The following is a 15,139-nucleotide window of genomic DNA, read 5'->3' on the forward strand; positions in this document are numbered from 1 at the left end:
TTGATTTAGAGTTTGGAGTGACCGCACTTTATTAATTTAGAAACATTGGTCTGCCCAGCAGGCATCTTTAAACATTGGCAGGAACAGCCGTCACATCCATTCCTGTCAATGTATTAACATTCAAAATAACAGTACCGTATCTCAAACTTTTAACATGTTTTTGTTTTTAAAAAAAAGGTTAAATTAAGGACCCCCACACATCACGGAAGATTTCTAATACCTCTTCATTATGGTAATAGAGAGTAAAAACTTACCATTCGACCGCGCACTCTAAATTGGGCGTGTGATCGAATGGCCAAATCTGTGATGGCCCCAACTCCGTCAGAGGAATATGTCAGCAACGGAGATGGAGTATTTTCTGTCCCGACATGATCACAGTCTGCCCTTCTGTAAACCAGGAGGGCAGACCTTCTATTGAGATGAAGTACTCTCTCTGCCAAACACTACATCAGCCTCATAGTTCATAAAATATCTTTAGAAAAATCTGTGCCCTGCTAGGTCAATGTTAGAAGAGGATTTGATGTATATAAAAATCACAATCAAAATACAAGTATTTCCTGGAGGAAGAAGACCAGAAAGCATTGCAAAGGGACAGTAATCTGATATTGGAGGGAGGGAACAGGGCAGCTAGAAGGCATTTGAAACCAGTAAAAGCTTACAAATCTGTGCCCCTTTAAACATTTGGCTGTCTGATCCATGAGTCCCTTCCTGGTGAGCATGCGTAATTTCACTTTTTAATTACGCTTCTTAGGGCGTATTGAAAACCTTTAAAGCAGCAAAAGCATCACAAAGCATATGTGCAGGTATTGGATGGTAGACAGTGTGGACGCCAGCCTGAAGGGAAGAAACAACGGTTCACGTTACATAAATCTATTTAATGGATGTTTAGGATGATACAAATGGGATCTACTAATATGACTAGCAAGTGGATGATCTTGGTCATTATTGTAGTGTTGGCCGAAAATTTAATTCCCCTGATGATGTGCTTGATATACCGAAACCTGTTTGCAAATAAATGCTAATCAACGCCTGCAGTTATCAATTTCAGTGATTGTGAAAAAAACTTGGCTTCTTAATTATGATGAACTGCGTTGTTTTTAAAATGAGCATTTAAAATCTGCAAGAAAACTGTTCAGAGCACGAGTATCTGTATTATGGAGACAGGGCCTACCTGTACACCCACCTCCTGTTCAGAAATTTTGGGGCTGGACATGCCTGCTGTGAGCTTCAATCTCCTCAATGAAAGGGTGGTTGCATGGAACAGCCAGACACAGCTCTTGGAGGCAGAGATTCCAACAGAAGTATCAGACCCAACCGGGCCATAGCTCAGTGTCCACAGAGGGGAGCGTTCACAAGGCCATGCAGAGATCGGATGGACAAAGCTTTATGGACTTATAGGAGGAAAGTAGATCCTTTGCATTCAGTATCTGGTGAATTTACAGGAGTTTATTAATGCAGGTGAGCATGGATTGGAATAACAGTGCAGCCTCCCATAATGCTGCCTTTGCAAGAAGGTGAACATGATAGCAAAGTCATGGATGAAGGGAACAGTAGAGGGAAAGGACTGCGGAGTGAATACACAACAGGGAGCGTGCTGAACTAGGGGGGGAGGCTACAGACACAAGGCGAACCAAGACTAGACCTGCAAATGTGAGTGGGCCAGGGCAGGTCAAAATGAAAGAAACACTTGGGGCACAAGGTACACAGGCAGGTAAATGGGGCACTTATTGACCAGGTGTCTCATGAGGGTTTACCACATCCCATGGTGGTTACCCACATTCCCAGGCAGATCGAGGTAGTGGATGCTGGATTGTGTTGGAACTGCAATATAGAGGTCCATTTGGCAGTGTTTTGTTTTAGCTTAAATAAGGCTATTTAGACCCAACCTTCACAAACACATGAAATTGCTACATAGAGCGAAGGGATCCAGGGGGAAAATGTTCATGGATATGGCGGATCTAAACCAGGCAATTAGATGTTACTCTCTGTGGTATCTTGCTCTTAATGTCATGTATGTATTTCATACAATACCTGTAACCTATGACTCCTACTTGAAACTGAAGAATAAACTTTCATCTTGTTTTGTCATTTACGCTGTTTACCCTCATTCTTACAATTCTGCACTCTCCTTTCTTGCCCGGGAGAGTGATATACCAGACCAGGAAATTCAGTTGCGGTGTTTGCCAAGGTGAAATATTTGCTGTCGGTTCACGTGTTTGCTGTGAAATGTTTGCTATGAGTTCAGCTAGACTCTTAACATTGGATGATAGCTGGTCCCCTAACCTCCGCCCACGGATCCACGCCTAAAATGCACTTCCCACCCTGTGGGTATTCATCGCTAGTCGAGCCGAGCCCATGGGTTTGACCAACCAGGGCTCGCTCCGGAATATATGAAATATCTCATTGAGATGTGTGGAGAGAAGGTCAATATTTACACTGCTCGACAGTTCCACTTTCAATGATGAATGGAAGCCCTACAGAAAGGGATAACTTCTACTCTGAGGGTCATACATTTAATATCCAGATTGCTAATTAGCGAAGGGATTTATACTGCACGGATCCAGCAGGAGTCACGTCTTCCTTCAAACGTCGTCTTAAGTGATAACACAAATCTCCAAAAAGACTGTCAAAGGGGGCATTGCTGCCAGCAGCTATTTTACGAACACTCAATGTATTATTGCCATCTTAATCAAATATTCTCTGTATGCTTACTAATTATATTTAATACAGCTCACTGTACAATGTAAAAACTCCCTAGTGAAAAGGCACGGACAACAGGCATGGTTGTATAAAGGACCAATTGCTCTCTGTAAGGGAATCTGGTCTGTGCAGCTTTCACGGCCACGGTGCACCGAGGTTGGTGCTGGAGAGGTAGTAGTAGACGTCCGAGTCAGAAGCAGGCCCTTGAGGAGCATAGGAGGCTTCCACTGAGCCTGGTTGCATAAGGTGTTAGCGGTGGAGAGAGAACACCAAGTAGACAATTGGCAACAGGGAGCTGTTGTATCCATGAGTAAGGGCTGGGGGCAGCGTGTGGATCTAGGAACAACAGACATGGCAGCCAGTTGCTTGTGAGCGCATGAGCAACTGCCCATGTCTAATCACTGATCAGCATCTAATAAAAAGACGATGGGCAGTCACCGACCAGTTTTAGGCTTTCACCAAAGTTTTTTCAAGGGGATCCTTAGGGATCAGCCTCATTCCGCTGACAGGAGGCTTGGAAATACCTGCATGTACCTTAATTTGAGGCTGTGTCGCCACAGCTAACACTTATTTCTTCAGTATTGAGGGTGGATTGTGCACCTTCTTAGTTTCCAGATACGATCTAGAATGTGGACTTCATGCTGATATCCCCACTAGTTGAACACATATCCGTCACAGCTTCAACTGCTCAGGTATGTTTCAATAGGTTTCCATGAGAACAGCAAAGATCTATTGCTTTGACTTCTAAATAAGATATAGTACCCACCATTACTAAGAAACCGAATTTCAACCTAAAGGCCCTCCAAAAACCTGATCTTTCGCAACACAGTACTTGAAAAAGCTGGGACTGGAGGAGGAGCCTAGCCTGCAACCAAGATGGCCGCCTAGTCCTTCGGCTCCGCCGACCCTTCCACTTTCCTCCCGTCCCGTTGCCTATCCTGATTTCCATCCTGCTCCTGAGTCGACTTTTCGGGCATGGGAGAGGACCCCGACTCCGATGGTGTGTCTCTCTATGGCCTCCCTGCTGTGGAAGCGGTGTAGCGTACTCGCCTTCTCCCAGACGCTGCCCGGCGCGGAAGGGTCTTTGTTCCCCGGGATCGACTGCCTTCGTCCACAACAGCGGCCACAGTAGACGGGGCCAGCCGGCCTACAGAGTGCGGCAGCTGAATCAGGTCCTCCCTGCTACTTTGTATTCCGCCTCGCTTTGCTCCGCTTTCCACGGGAGGCACGCTGGCTGCGATCGCAACAATGTATCGCCGCTCGGACTTGTTGCTGTCTTTGTTCGTCTCTTGCCTCGCTGTGTGATGTGGCGGGAGCCATTTTGAGGACAGAGCAACTGCTATCTATCCTTCACGATCCCGGTTTGCGCCTGGTGACACGGCCGCAGCCTACGCTCCGTATCCATCTGCACAGGGCACGATGGTCTGTGTTTCCTTTGTGCCCCCGGCCCGGCCATACTGCAGGGGGCACCGGCGAGGTGCTCAGCTTCACTACGGAGACGTAGATGTTCAGTCTGGGGGGCCGCCACGATTTTTCGAGCCCCGTAAACAGGGACCCGCTGCATCCTTCCCTTTTACGGCACCAGTGCGGATTGCAGACATTCTTGAAGCCCTGGATTCCTTTCGCACTGCTTTCCGTGACAACGCCTGTATCCTTGGGCACCGCCTGGAAGCTGTCCTCTCCGTTGTGCCTCTATCAGACTGGGAACACTCACGAGTGCGGGACACTGCGCCACATCTGGTGTCCGACTTCTGTGGCCCACCTACTCAGGTGTACTCGGAGGAATGGAAGGTACGTGAGCCCGATATCCTTGAAACGCTGCCTGCGGTGGAGACGCAGCGGTCAGATGGCTGTGTGCCGATTCAGGGCAAGGAGTCTTATTTACGGACGCCATGTTTTGACACTCCTTTGTGGTCTACTGGAGATGCTTCCTACATTCCTCTGCAGCTGCTGTCACTACCCTTGCCGGGTGGTTCATGTACTTTCGTCACCTACATGGCTGAGTTTCGGATAGACCTTGATGGACAATCCCCCGCATGGAGTTGGTCACCCTGCTCGCTCCCATTTTCCAAGGAATCTACCATGAGGCTAGACTGTGTCGCTGCTTCGCATCGCAGGGGGCAAGGTTGAGGTTGTCTCCCTTATTTTCGGACTGATCTTACACGTACTGCTGTGATATTGATGGACTGCCGGGGTCATTGAATATAGGTATTGTGTTGGTGGCGGGGTCTGGGATTGGGCGGCCGGTGTGATATGTGCTTGTAGTTTTGGTTTTATCACTGTGGTCCTCCTCCGGTCTTCTGTGAACTCACGTTTGGAATTGAGTCTTCCCACCTGCCGCTTTACTTGCCACTTCATTTGTGCCGATGTTACTCAGGGTGGGGGATGCTTACGGGGCTCGTGGAGGCCGGGATTATGCGATACTTTCCTCCTCCTTCCTTCCCTGAGAGTCGGTGACTGGGATGTTCTTTCCCACTCTCCGGACTCTCTTTTCCCACTTGGGGTTCTTCTGGGGCGACAGGCATGCCTATTGGGGGGGGGGTGGGCCGTGGCCTTCCGTTGGTATGCAGGGTGGGGGAATGGGATGTGTTCTACGTCTTTTCTTTGTCTCTATGGCCCTCTTTTTCTTTCCTTCTCTTCTCTTCTTCGGTTTCTTTCTCTTCTATGTTCCTTGGGGTCGGGGTTCAATGATAGTAGGGAGTTTATTGTGTTCTATCATCCTGCGGTGTAGCGTTTGCTCTTAGTTCCTGGATGGTGGCCTCCTGTTTCCTTATAAATGCTTGTCTCTATAACTCCTCCTTCTGGGTGCTCCTTTGGCGATGATGTCTATCCTGTTCAGTGATTTGCTTCGACTCTTTTCGTAGTTTTACTACAGGTACTCGACAAAATCATAAAACTAAACCTTTTCCTATCCTGATATTATTGTTCTATGTTCTACCCGACATTTCCCACTCAGAGATTGCTTTAACGGCGTCCTGCCTATTGGTTTTTCTTGTATCCTTTTCTAATATGTCATAGCGGCCGGCCTCAAGGGGTTGTAGGCAGACGCTGTGTATTGTGCATTTCATAAAATAAAGGTTTAAAAAAAAAAAAAAAAAAAAAAAAAAAAGAAAAATGAAAAAGCTGGGACTGATGAGGTAAAGAATTTTATAAAAATAAGATCCGGTCCTGTTGGGCATGTGTCCATGACACGGCACAGTCGGTACCATCATCATTTGTGAACGATATAACATTTGAGATGGGTGTTGACTTACATACCACGAACCATGCCTCTCTTCTTCATTGTCTCCATCGAATAGGACTTCGAGACCAGATCCAAACTAGGACCAAGTTATTCCTTGCAGCTGATACTCAGATCGGAACTCTGCCTCCTCTTGCATCCATAGGACATTAAATTTAGTGTGTTTTCTTCTTCTTCTCCATTATTACTTCATATATCTCTCTTACCTCCAATAGTCAGCACTTGCAAGTACATTGTACAATTCTCACAATGCAGATTATTTTTCTCCTAATTTATAATAACCAAAAATAAATTATAGTTACTGTATCATCAATTTATTTACATGCTTCTCCCTTCATTGACTTTCTGCAGAATAGTCAAGAGTAGAAATTCAGTTTTTGTGATTCTCTGGTTTCTATCAATTTCATGTAAATTTGGATTTAATGGCGTTTTCCCCATAATCCATCAACTGCGGCATTATTGGAGTATTTAAAAACATCTTTGTAGCTCAAATGAATTTATAATTATTAGGAAAAGTTATTCAAATGCTGCATATTGAATTCAATGCACGTAAAGACATTTTGGAAGAGTTACCTGCTCACTTTTCACCTGTCAACGAAGAAAAGGCAGTCATTTTGCTATTACAAATTAAGCCCAATTAATATTTCTCTTTTCTGTGAAGTTGTGCTTAAATTAGCATAGGGTTTAACTTTTAAAATCACTGCAAATGAGCATACTCTGGCCTCTTATTATTAATATATCGACTGCCTGGTTTTAGGGATTTTTTGGCTCTGACTTAGTTCAGAATATCTCACAATGACTAATAAAAAGTTACCAAATTTATCACGGTGGGAGATTAGAACTTAATGTTGGACAATGGCAATGCCCCAGTGGTAGCAGAATCTTTGGATTTCATGTCCATTTGCTGAATCGCACTACTCACGAGGCTGGGTACAAGCTTGATGCAATCCTTGCTTCACAGGCACGTAAGTCAATTAATGTGGCTTGGCAGTGACTTTCTCTCGAGCAGGAACTTTGTATTAATTCAAAGATTGTTTTACCTCATCAATTATTACAAATTTGAAATCTAACTTATTATTTCGTTTTCTGTTTTCGCTCATTGTCTAATGCCATAATTAATTGGGTATTAGGTAGATATTCTTGCCCCAAGAAAAGGGGAATCACTTTATATATTGCGATAGCCTTTTTCCATTCTTCCTTATCTTATTAGGTTTTCCAGCATGTCTAAAGAAAATTAATTTAAAATTGTAGTTCAAGGAAACGCTTCAATGTGATGACTGACTGCATGTATCAAACGTTCTACTATCTTGACATTTTCCATTGTAGGGCTCCGTGATGGCAACACACATTTGAAGCCCCCTGATAAATTTAGACTCTTCTAATGGACAACCTTGCTAATGTATCACACATCCATATAGGAAGACATGTCATTAAAGATAAAACTGATTTTCTTTCAGCCTCATTTCTTTTTAATAATTTTGATGTGTACCATTAAATAACATATCTATATATATAAAAACGAAAGTATGTCTGTTTGTCCTTTATGCATTACTACACCATTCATCCGATCGCCATGAAACTTTGGGAAGTTGAGTACACTCCCGCGAAGGTTTCTGTCAATTTTTCTTTTTAAAAAATTGCCCCTCAGGGCCCTCATAATCTTTCGAATACTGAAATAGATAGCGAATTTGCGAGCATCGTCAACAGTTATGACCCCAAACGGAAATCGATCGGTCAATCTACATCAGAAGCACGAAAGAAAAAGGCATTACGAGCTTCAAAAACAGACGAGCAACAGGAAGCAAGATTAGAAGCTGTTCGAATACAAACTGCTCAAGCCCGTAATGCTGTTCGAATACAAACTGCTCAAGCTTGTATTCTCAAACGGACGAGCAAAGAGAATCAAGATTGGAATCCGATCGAGTACGCACTGCTCAAGCCTATTCTTCTCAAATGAACAAGCAACGAGAATCAAGATTGGAAACAGATCGATTACGCACTGCTCAAACCCGCTCAAAAGAAACAGGAGAGCAACGAGAATCAAGATTGGAAAACGATCAATAACGCACTGCTCAAGGCCTCTCGAATGAAACAGGAGAGCACCAGAATCAAGATTGGAAGCCAATCGAGGACGTACTGCTCAAGCCACACTTAGAAATTTTTTCAAAAATAAAATGAATAAGTTTCAATAACAATGACACAATGTAAATTTAATGTTATCATAACACTTACAAATGTTTTCAAAAATAAAATGAATAAGTTTCAATAACAATGACACAATGTAAATTTAATGTTATCATAACGAGTTTCCTTGAATTTCTTTTCTTCTGAGATCGCAGCAACACGCGACGAGTAAGCTAGTTTGGTGATAAAATGTTCTTGAAGTTATCAAGTAGCAACTCAAACGAAGTGTCACATCCTTTTGAATGATAATCATTTTTATAATGTGTAGATTTGCAGGCCAGTAATAATTATTCTAATATAATCACACGATATTTTACAAGTTGTATGCCTAAATACAATTATATTTGATTTAGAATGTGCCAACAGACAAATCATATGTCATAAATAGAAATTAGCATGTTATCTATGTTTTATTAGCAATAATATGGCACAGGAATATTGTTTAATGTGAATACATGGAAGGGACCATACATCATTTGCCTTGTGCTATTATTTGTGGGTATTATAAAACATCAACCACATCCAGTACAATTGTATTCATCCTAACTTTGTACTTGAATTATTGCCACTCTTTTTACCCCCCAAGACAATGGGCCCCAAATATGACGCAAGCACGGATGGTGTCAGGTGACACCACTATTGGCTGCCCCATCATGATAAAAAAATATATAGCTTGTCAATCATCTACTAATTAGTATCCTGTCTTTTTATTTTTTGTTTCCAACAAGGTTTCCGCAGATCCAATCAGATGCCTTTTCTGCATCTACACCTGCCACGGCAAACAGAGTATTTTTCTGGGCAACTTTATCTGCGATAGTAAATAAAGTATAGGGCTGCTGCAAAATATGTGCTCTTAAGTATCCCTCATGTCCTTGGGCCACAAAAAGAGCACTGGTCAGATTAATTATTTTGATTCTGCATTTAGTAGGGACATTTGTCTCTTAGAGGAACATGCCTTTAAGTCTCTCCCTTTGTTACAAAAAATGGATGGGACCATTTACTTACAAACCACAATTTATAACTTGTATACACTCCAACAGAAAATAAATTAATATTCTTATTATTGAGAGGTGACACACTGTATAACTGTTTGGTGATATACTGTAGACCCATTTTTCAGGTTAAATATTGACTTTTTAACTAACTTTTCTGAAATCTTCACATGTAATGTCTAATCTTGGAGCCACATAGGTTATGTGAGTATAATACCTGATAAATGTGAATGAACCTCAACACAGGGAGCATTACTTTCCTCTGCATATAGATCCTCAAACTACTGGAATAAAATATACTCAAATGTATATTCGTTTTTAACCTACAAAGTGCTTGCTTGCGTCTGTCCTTATTTATTTGATGACATTCCCCTTTATAAATTTCAAAAGATGATAATGCTAGCAGGTTCCTAAAGTTATTTCTACGTTTGGTGAAGTTGTTTCTGTGTGTTGCAATTTCCTTACCCGGAATGTCATCAAGGTAGTTTTGCATGTTTTGCTGATTCCTTATTACTTCTAGTTTTACATTTTTTATCACATATTCCCCCTGACCTAATATCTTGCAGCTGGACCCTTTATTTTCTTTCAGTGGCCATATGTGGTGCATAAACCATCCTCATTTCCTGCGTCTTTATATATATTTAGCACCATGTCTTTTCCCCTCTAACAAAAGCTTTAAACCTTTCCCGTGGTGTTCAAAGGATTTGCAAAGTGACATGAACCATCTCATATTATTGAATCTGCTGCAAAAATGATGGATCAGTAAATAAAGACCAGCTAATGACTCACTCATTTTTTCTTCCTCCTTTTTCCACCACAGCAAATTTCACGTAGGCTGAAATCAGGGTTGAGACTCAGTTCACCCCTATAGCTGGTCCAAATGAGCAGAACTAAAATGAATACTAGTCTTGAGCAAAACGTGTGTCCGCCAGGACATCTAAATTCAACTTACTGTTTACATGCCTGAGATTTTTGCACTAGCAATACTAAACTTGTCTTTCATCTTAAGGATCTATCCTTTATTAGAATTCACATTTAGGTTAAAATCACTTCATGTAAACACAAATTCAGTGAATTGAGTAAATCGATTTGCTGGGGACCTCATAGCACTCTTCATTTAGAGACTACATTACAATACTGATATGTTTTAGTCCAAATCCATTTAAGTTTATCAATACTCCTTTTCCTTTGTGATTCTTACTCACTTTGACTACTTCCAAGCCAGCAACCTTATTGATGGCAAGCCCTCTTTAGCATGTATTCTGGTGCAACTAAGGAGTAACATTTGTACTCATATGTATTTTAAATACTATATTGAGTCCATTTTGAGGTGTGTTTCATGTACCAGAATATTGCATTTTCCCTGACTCCAATTATAATAATGCTCTACACAGTTTTGTGGATTTACCAGATTGTTCACAGTTCAATTAATAAACCTTCAATGAAACAGTCTTTAAAAAAACACCAAACCAGTTTAACCATCTCCTTCTTGTTAACCATAGGTAGTTTCATACTACTTGCCAATTAAAGATGAATAAAGCTATAATGAAGCTTGAGATATTTTATTTGATGTTTCTTGTACGAACAAGGATGATCCTTATGCTTTCAACGAAATAATATTTCATATTAAAAATACCTGTAAAGTGTACCCCTCCCTTTTTCCCACTATACATTCCCCAATCGCTAGTTTCCCTCATTGCCCCCCCCTTAGAATCATGAGATGCTCCTTTAATTTATGACTCACTGATGGGGTTCTGTCCTGTGTGTTTTACTGCATACTCAACCATCGTAGATTTGAGTATGCAATTTGCTACACTGCTTGAATGGGGGACAGAGAGGATCTTGCAAGATATGCAACATTCTGGCCTAATCATTGACTCTTGGAAGGGAGATGAAAGTTTCTGCACATTCAGGCCTGATCCTGGTTCAAGGCATGGGCAATAGGGATTCTGAAGTTCCTGGCTCATGCCACAGGGATAAAGGATTCCATGGAACATGACACGGAAGAGGCCCTATGTGTGAGAGAAGGGAGCACACAGATCCTGCCCTAATCCTGGTGTTCGGGATAGCAGTGAAAGGCTTTTCATTGATGAAGGCCCTATCTTGGCTTGATGGGCATGGATGATGGAGTATCTACAGATTATGGCTAGACTGTGACTCATTATGTGAGAGTCCAATATTATATATCTATAAAGCCCAATGCGATCACAAATCATGGGGTTCCATAGAACACGGTTTAGTCCTTTGTTTTACTTTCCCGCCTTCATGTGGCACACTCACCTGGAACAGCTCTATTCTTTGCTCGCCACGCTTGGCCGCTGGGTTAGGAGTTTTGAACACCCTGAATTCGGCACGAAAGAGGTTAGGGCCGTTCTTTTCTACCGCTGACACGTTGAAACGGAATACTTTCGATGTTATCCCTTTTGGACAGAGAACAAGGTCATCTAAGAGGGAGAGAAGAAGACAAATGGAAGGAGTGAGCAAAAGGCATATCCATCTTTACAAATAAAGGGTATTGTTGGGTTCTACCCATTCATAAACAAACAGGACCGAATTGGTGTAGGCAAAGACTTCAACATGTGGATGTACGGGCAAGCAGGGCTGGACTACTATGTTATCTATATAGTGTGCTGTTAATCCCATATGCATTGAAATATAAATAATTCTTTCAATGTGAGAAGCTAAACATTTTACCCATCTGGCATATAAGAACATTATATTTATTACATGTTATGAGGAAACAAGTATTGTTCACAGAATCTAAATAGAGAATATATTTATTCTGTTGCTAACTGACAAAACACAAGATGTATACAAAAATAATTCTAACCATACATTTACTAAACTGCCTGACAGTGCTATATGCTCCAAAATGAATCTGTGATCGTTCTGTTTTTCCCTACTTCTGAGGAAGAGTGCCTGTACATTTAATAATAAATAAATGTACAATCCATTGCAAAAAAAAGTCAGAACAAGAAATATGTGATTTTGTGTGGGAGTAAGAATAGGATAGTGTCAATTTACTCAAATGCATTGCCTGGGTTGACTTTTATTCTTTATTTTGTAATTTAGTGGTAAAATAAGGAAAATGCTACTTACCAGTATGCATCTGTTCTTGGCATGTACAGCTGCAGAGTCTCACACTGTGCATTAGATCGCAACCTGGTGTTGGGCTCGAATGATTGCATGTTGTTGTTGTCTTGGAAGAAGTCTTTGTAGTCACAAGATAGGTGACTCCTCCCTTGGACGATAGTACGCATGGGCATGGACTCCATCCTTAGATTGTTTTTTGCCATGATGGGAAATGATGGAGTTAGTAGAAATAGAAAAAGGGATGTCCATGTGTGTGTATCTAATTAAGATAGAACTGGAACAGATACAGGCCCCGGGGAGGCGGTGGGCGTGTGAGACTCTGCAGCTCTACATGCCAAGAACAGATGCATACTGGTAAGTAGCATTTTCCATTCAAGGCATATGAGCTGCAGATCTCACACTGTGCATTTGATTGTACAGCAGTGTCTCCCCTAGCGGTGGTCACCTGTATATGTTGCAGTAGTTTGAAAGAGAGTTTGAGGACAGCTTGGCCTACAGCAGCTTGCTGCTTGGCTTGTACATCAACACAATAATGTTTACTGAAGGTGTGTGTTGTAGACCACGTTGCTGCCTTACATATGTCTTCTGGGGAATGTTCCCTAAGGAAGTCATGGAGGCTCCTATTTTGCGTGTGGAGTGCGCTCTTGGAGGAACTGTTAATGTACCTTTTGCTTTGTGAGAGCATATTTGTATACATTTTACAATCCACCTTGCAATTCCAGCTTTAGAGATGGGGTTGCCTTTATGTGGTGGAGAGAAAGCTACAAACAGTTGCTTTGTTTTACGAAAGGATTTGGTCCAATCAATGTAATAGAGAAGAGTCATTTTCACATCTAGCGTGTGTAGAGCTCTTTCTGCCACAGAGTCTGGGTTTGGAAAAAACACTGGCAACTCTACTGATTGATTTAGATGAAAAGGAGTAATTACTTTAGGATGGAATTTGGGATTAGTCCTTAGAACCACCTTGTTACGGTGTAATTGTAAAAATGGTTCTTGTATAGTGAAAGCTTGAATCTCACTAACTCTCCTAAGACAGGTAATAGCGATAAGGAAAGCTGTTTTTCATGTAAGAAATTTGCAGTTCACACTTATGTAAAGGTTCAAAAGGTGGCCCCATTGGCCGATTACCGGGGTCTGTCACTGGATCCCCCAGCGGAGCGAGATGAGGACATTTGATGGCATGGACATTGTTGGCCCGAGTCCGCGACGCTCCAGTCGCGCTGCACCTACACCTTTTATTCTATTGCTATGTGTACACGTGTGGATGGGGGGTGGGGGTGGGGGAGTTTGGGTGTTGGGGGGGTCGGGTTGGGGGGTAGGGTGGGTTGGGGTTTTTTTTCATACTGAGCCTATTCTTAAGGCCTGCTTGGACATTTGCTACCTATGTGACTTATTGTAGCGATATCGTTGTGGTGATCTCTGGCCTTCGGGGTGCCACGTTTTTATTGCCCACTTGCTCAATAAAATTGGTTGTGGAAAAAAAAAGGTGGCCCCATGAGCCTGGTAAGAACAATATTTAACTTCCACACTGGAGAGGGTGGTAACCTAGGAGGAATGATTTGATTTACTCCCTCCATAAAAGCTTTAATTGCAGGTACTCTGAATAACGATATATGTTGTCTATTTTGTAAATATGCTGCAATTGCTGCAAGATGTAAACGTATAGATGAATATGCTAGATTACATCTTTGTAAATGGAGAATGTAGCAGATGATATTCTGGATGGAAGCGTCTAGAGCATCAATTTGATTATTAGTGCAGTAAATGGCAAATCTCTTCCATTTTGAGGCATAGCAAGCTCTGGTAGTAGGCCTTCTGGCTGCTTTAATAATATTCATACAATTGGTAGCAGGTTAAGGTAACCAAATGCTAAGACTTCAGGAGCCAGATCGCCAGATTCAGTTGACTTGGATCTGGATGTCTGATGTCTCCATGGTTCTGCGTTAGCATGGATGGTGTTAGACACAGTCTTTGGTGTGGAACTAGAGAGAGTTCTAGCAGTGTGGTGAACCATGGTTGGCGTGCCCATGTGGGAGCTACTAGGATGAGTTTGAGAGACTGTTGTCTCAGCTTGCTTACTACTAGTGGTATTAGTGGGATAGGCGGAAAAGCGTACGCAAATCTGCCTGACCAGTTCATCCATATCGCATTGCCCTTGGACAGCCGGTGTGGAAACCTGGCGGCGAAGGTTGGGCATTTTGCGTTTTCGTGTGTGGTAAACAGATCTAGGTCTGGATGACCCTACTTGTAAAAGAATGGTAGAAGAACTTGCTGATGTAGTTTCCATTCGTGAATCTGTTGTGTCTGTCGACTTAACAGATCTGCTATCTGATTGTGAACTCCTGGAAGGTGTTCTGCAAGTAGATATATGTTTTGTGGAGTGGCCCATCTCCAAATGTTCTGAGCGAGCTGGGACAGTTGCAGGGAATGTGTGCCTCCTTGTTTCTGAATGCAGTACATGGCTGTCATGTTGTCTATGCGATCAAGACAGCTTTGTTCTGTACGTGTACTTGGAAGGATTTTAGTGCTAGGAATATTGCTAGCAGCTCTAGGTGATTGATGTGAAGCACTTTTTGTTGAGCGGTCCATTTTCCCTGAGTTGTATGGTAGAGCAGATGGGCTCCCCATTCTGTGAGGGGTGCGTCTGTCGTCAGTACTATTTGTGGAACAGGTTCGAGGAACGGCCGCCTTTTGAACAAGTTTTTGGTGTTCCACCACTGCAGAGAGCGATATGTGCGGCTGTCCACCAACACCAGGTCTGTAAGTTGTCCTTGAGCCCGATTTCACTGATGTGCTAGGCATTCCTTCAAGGGGCGCATTTGCAGTCTTTCATATGGTACAATAAGATGCCATCATGCCTATTAGTTGCATGAACACTCTGGCTGGGAGAGAGTGTTGGTTTTGAAACTTTGTGACTAAGGCTTGAATG

At 42.3% G+C, this 15,139-nt stretch overlaps 1 protein-coding gene across 1 annotated transcript in view; it reads right to left on the reverse strand.

Moving 5' to 3' along the window:
• The window catches only part of TGFB3 (transforming growth factor beta 3), a 137,242-nt gene that overhangs the window by 64,045 nt on the left and 58,058 nt on the right, over nucleotides 1-15,139 (reverse strand). The window contains exon 2 of the mRNA XM_086937531.1: nucleotides 11,398-11,561. Coding sequence (XP_086793657.1) covers nucleotides 11,398-11,561 — 164 coding nt within the window. The remainder of the gene's footprint in view (nucleotides 1-11,397; nucleotides 11,562-15,139) is intronic.

The sequence above is a fragment of the Lissotriton vulgaris genome, chromosome 9, assembly GCF_964263255.1.
Source record: "Lissotriton vulgaris chromosome 9, aLisVul1.2, whole genome shotgun sequence".
Classification (NCBI taxonomy): domain Eukaryota; kingdom Metazoa; phylum Chordata; class Amphibia; order Caudata; family Salamandridae; genus Lissotriton; species Lissotriton vulgaris.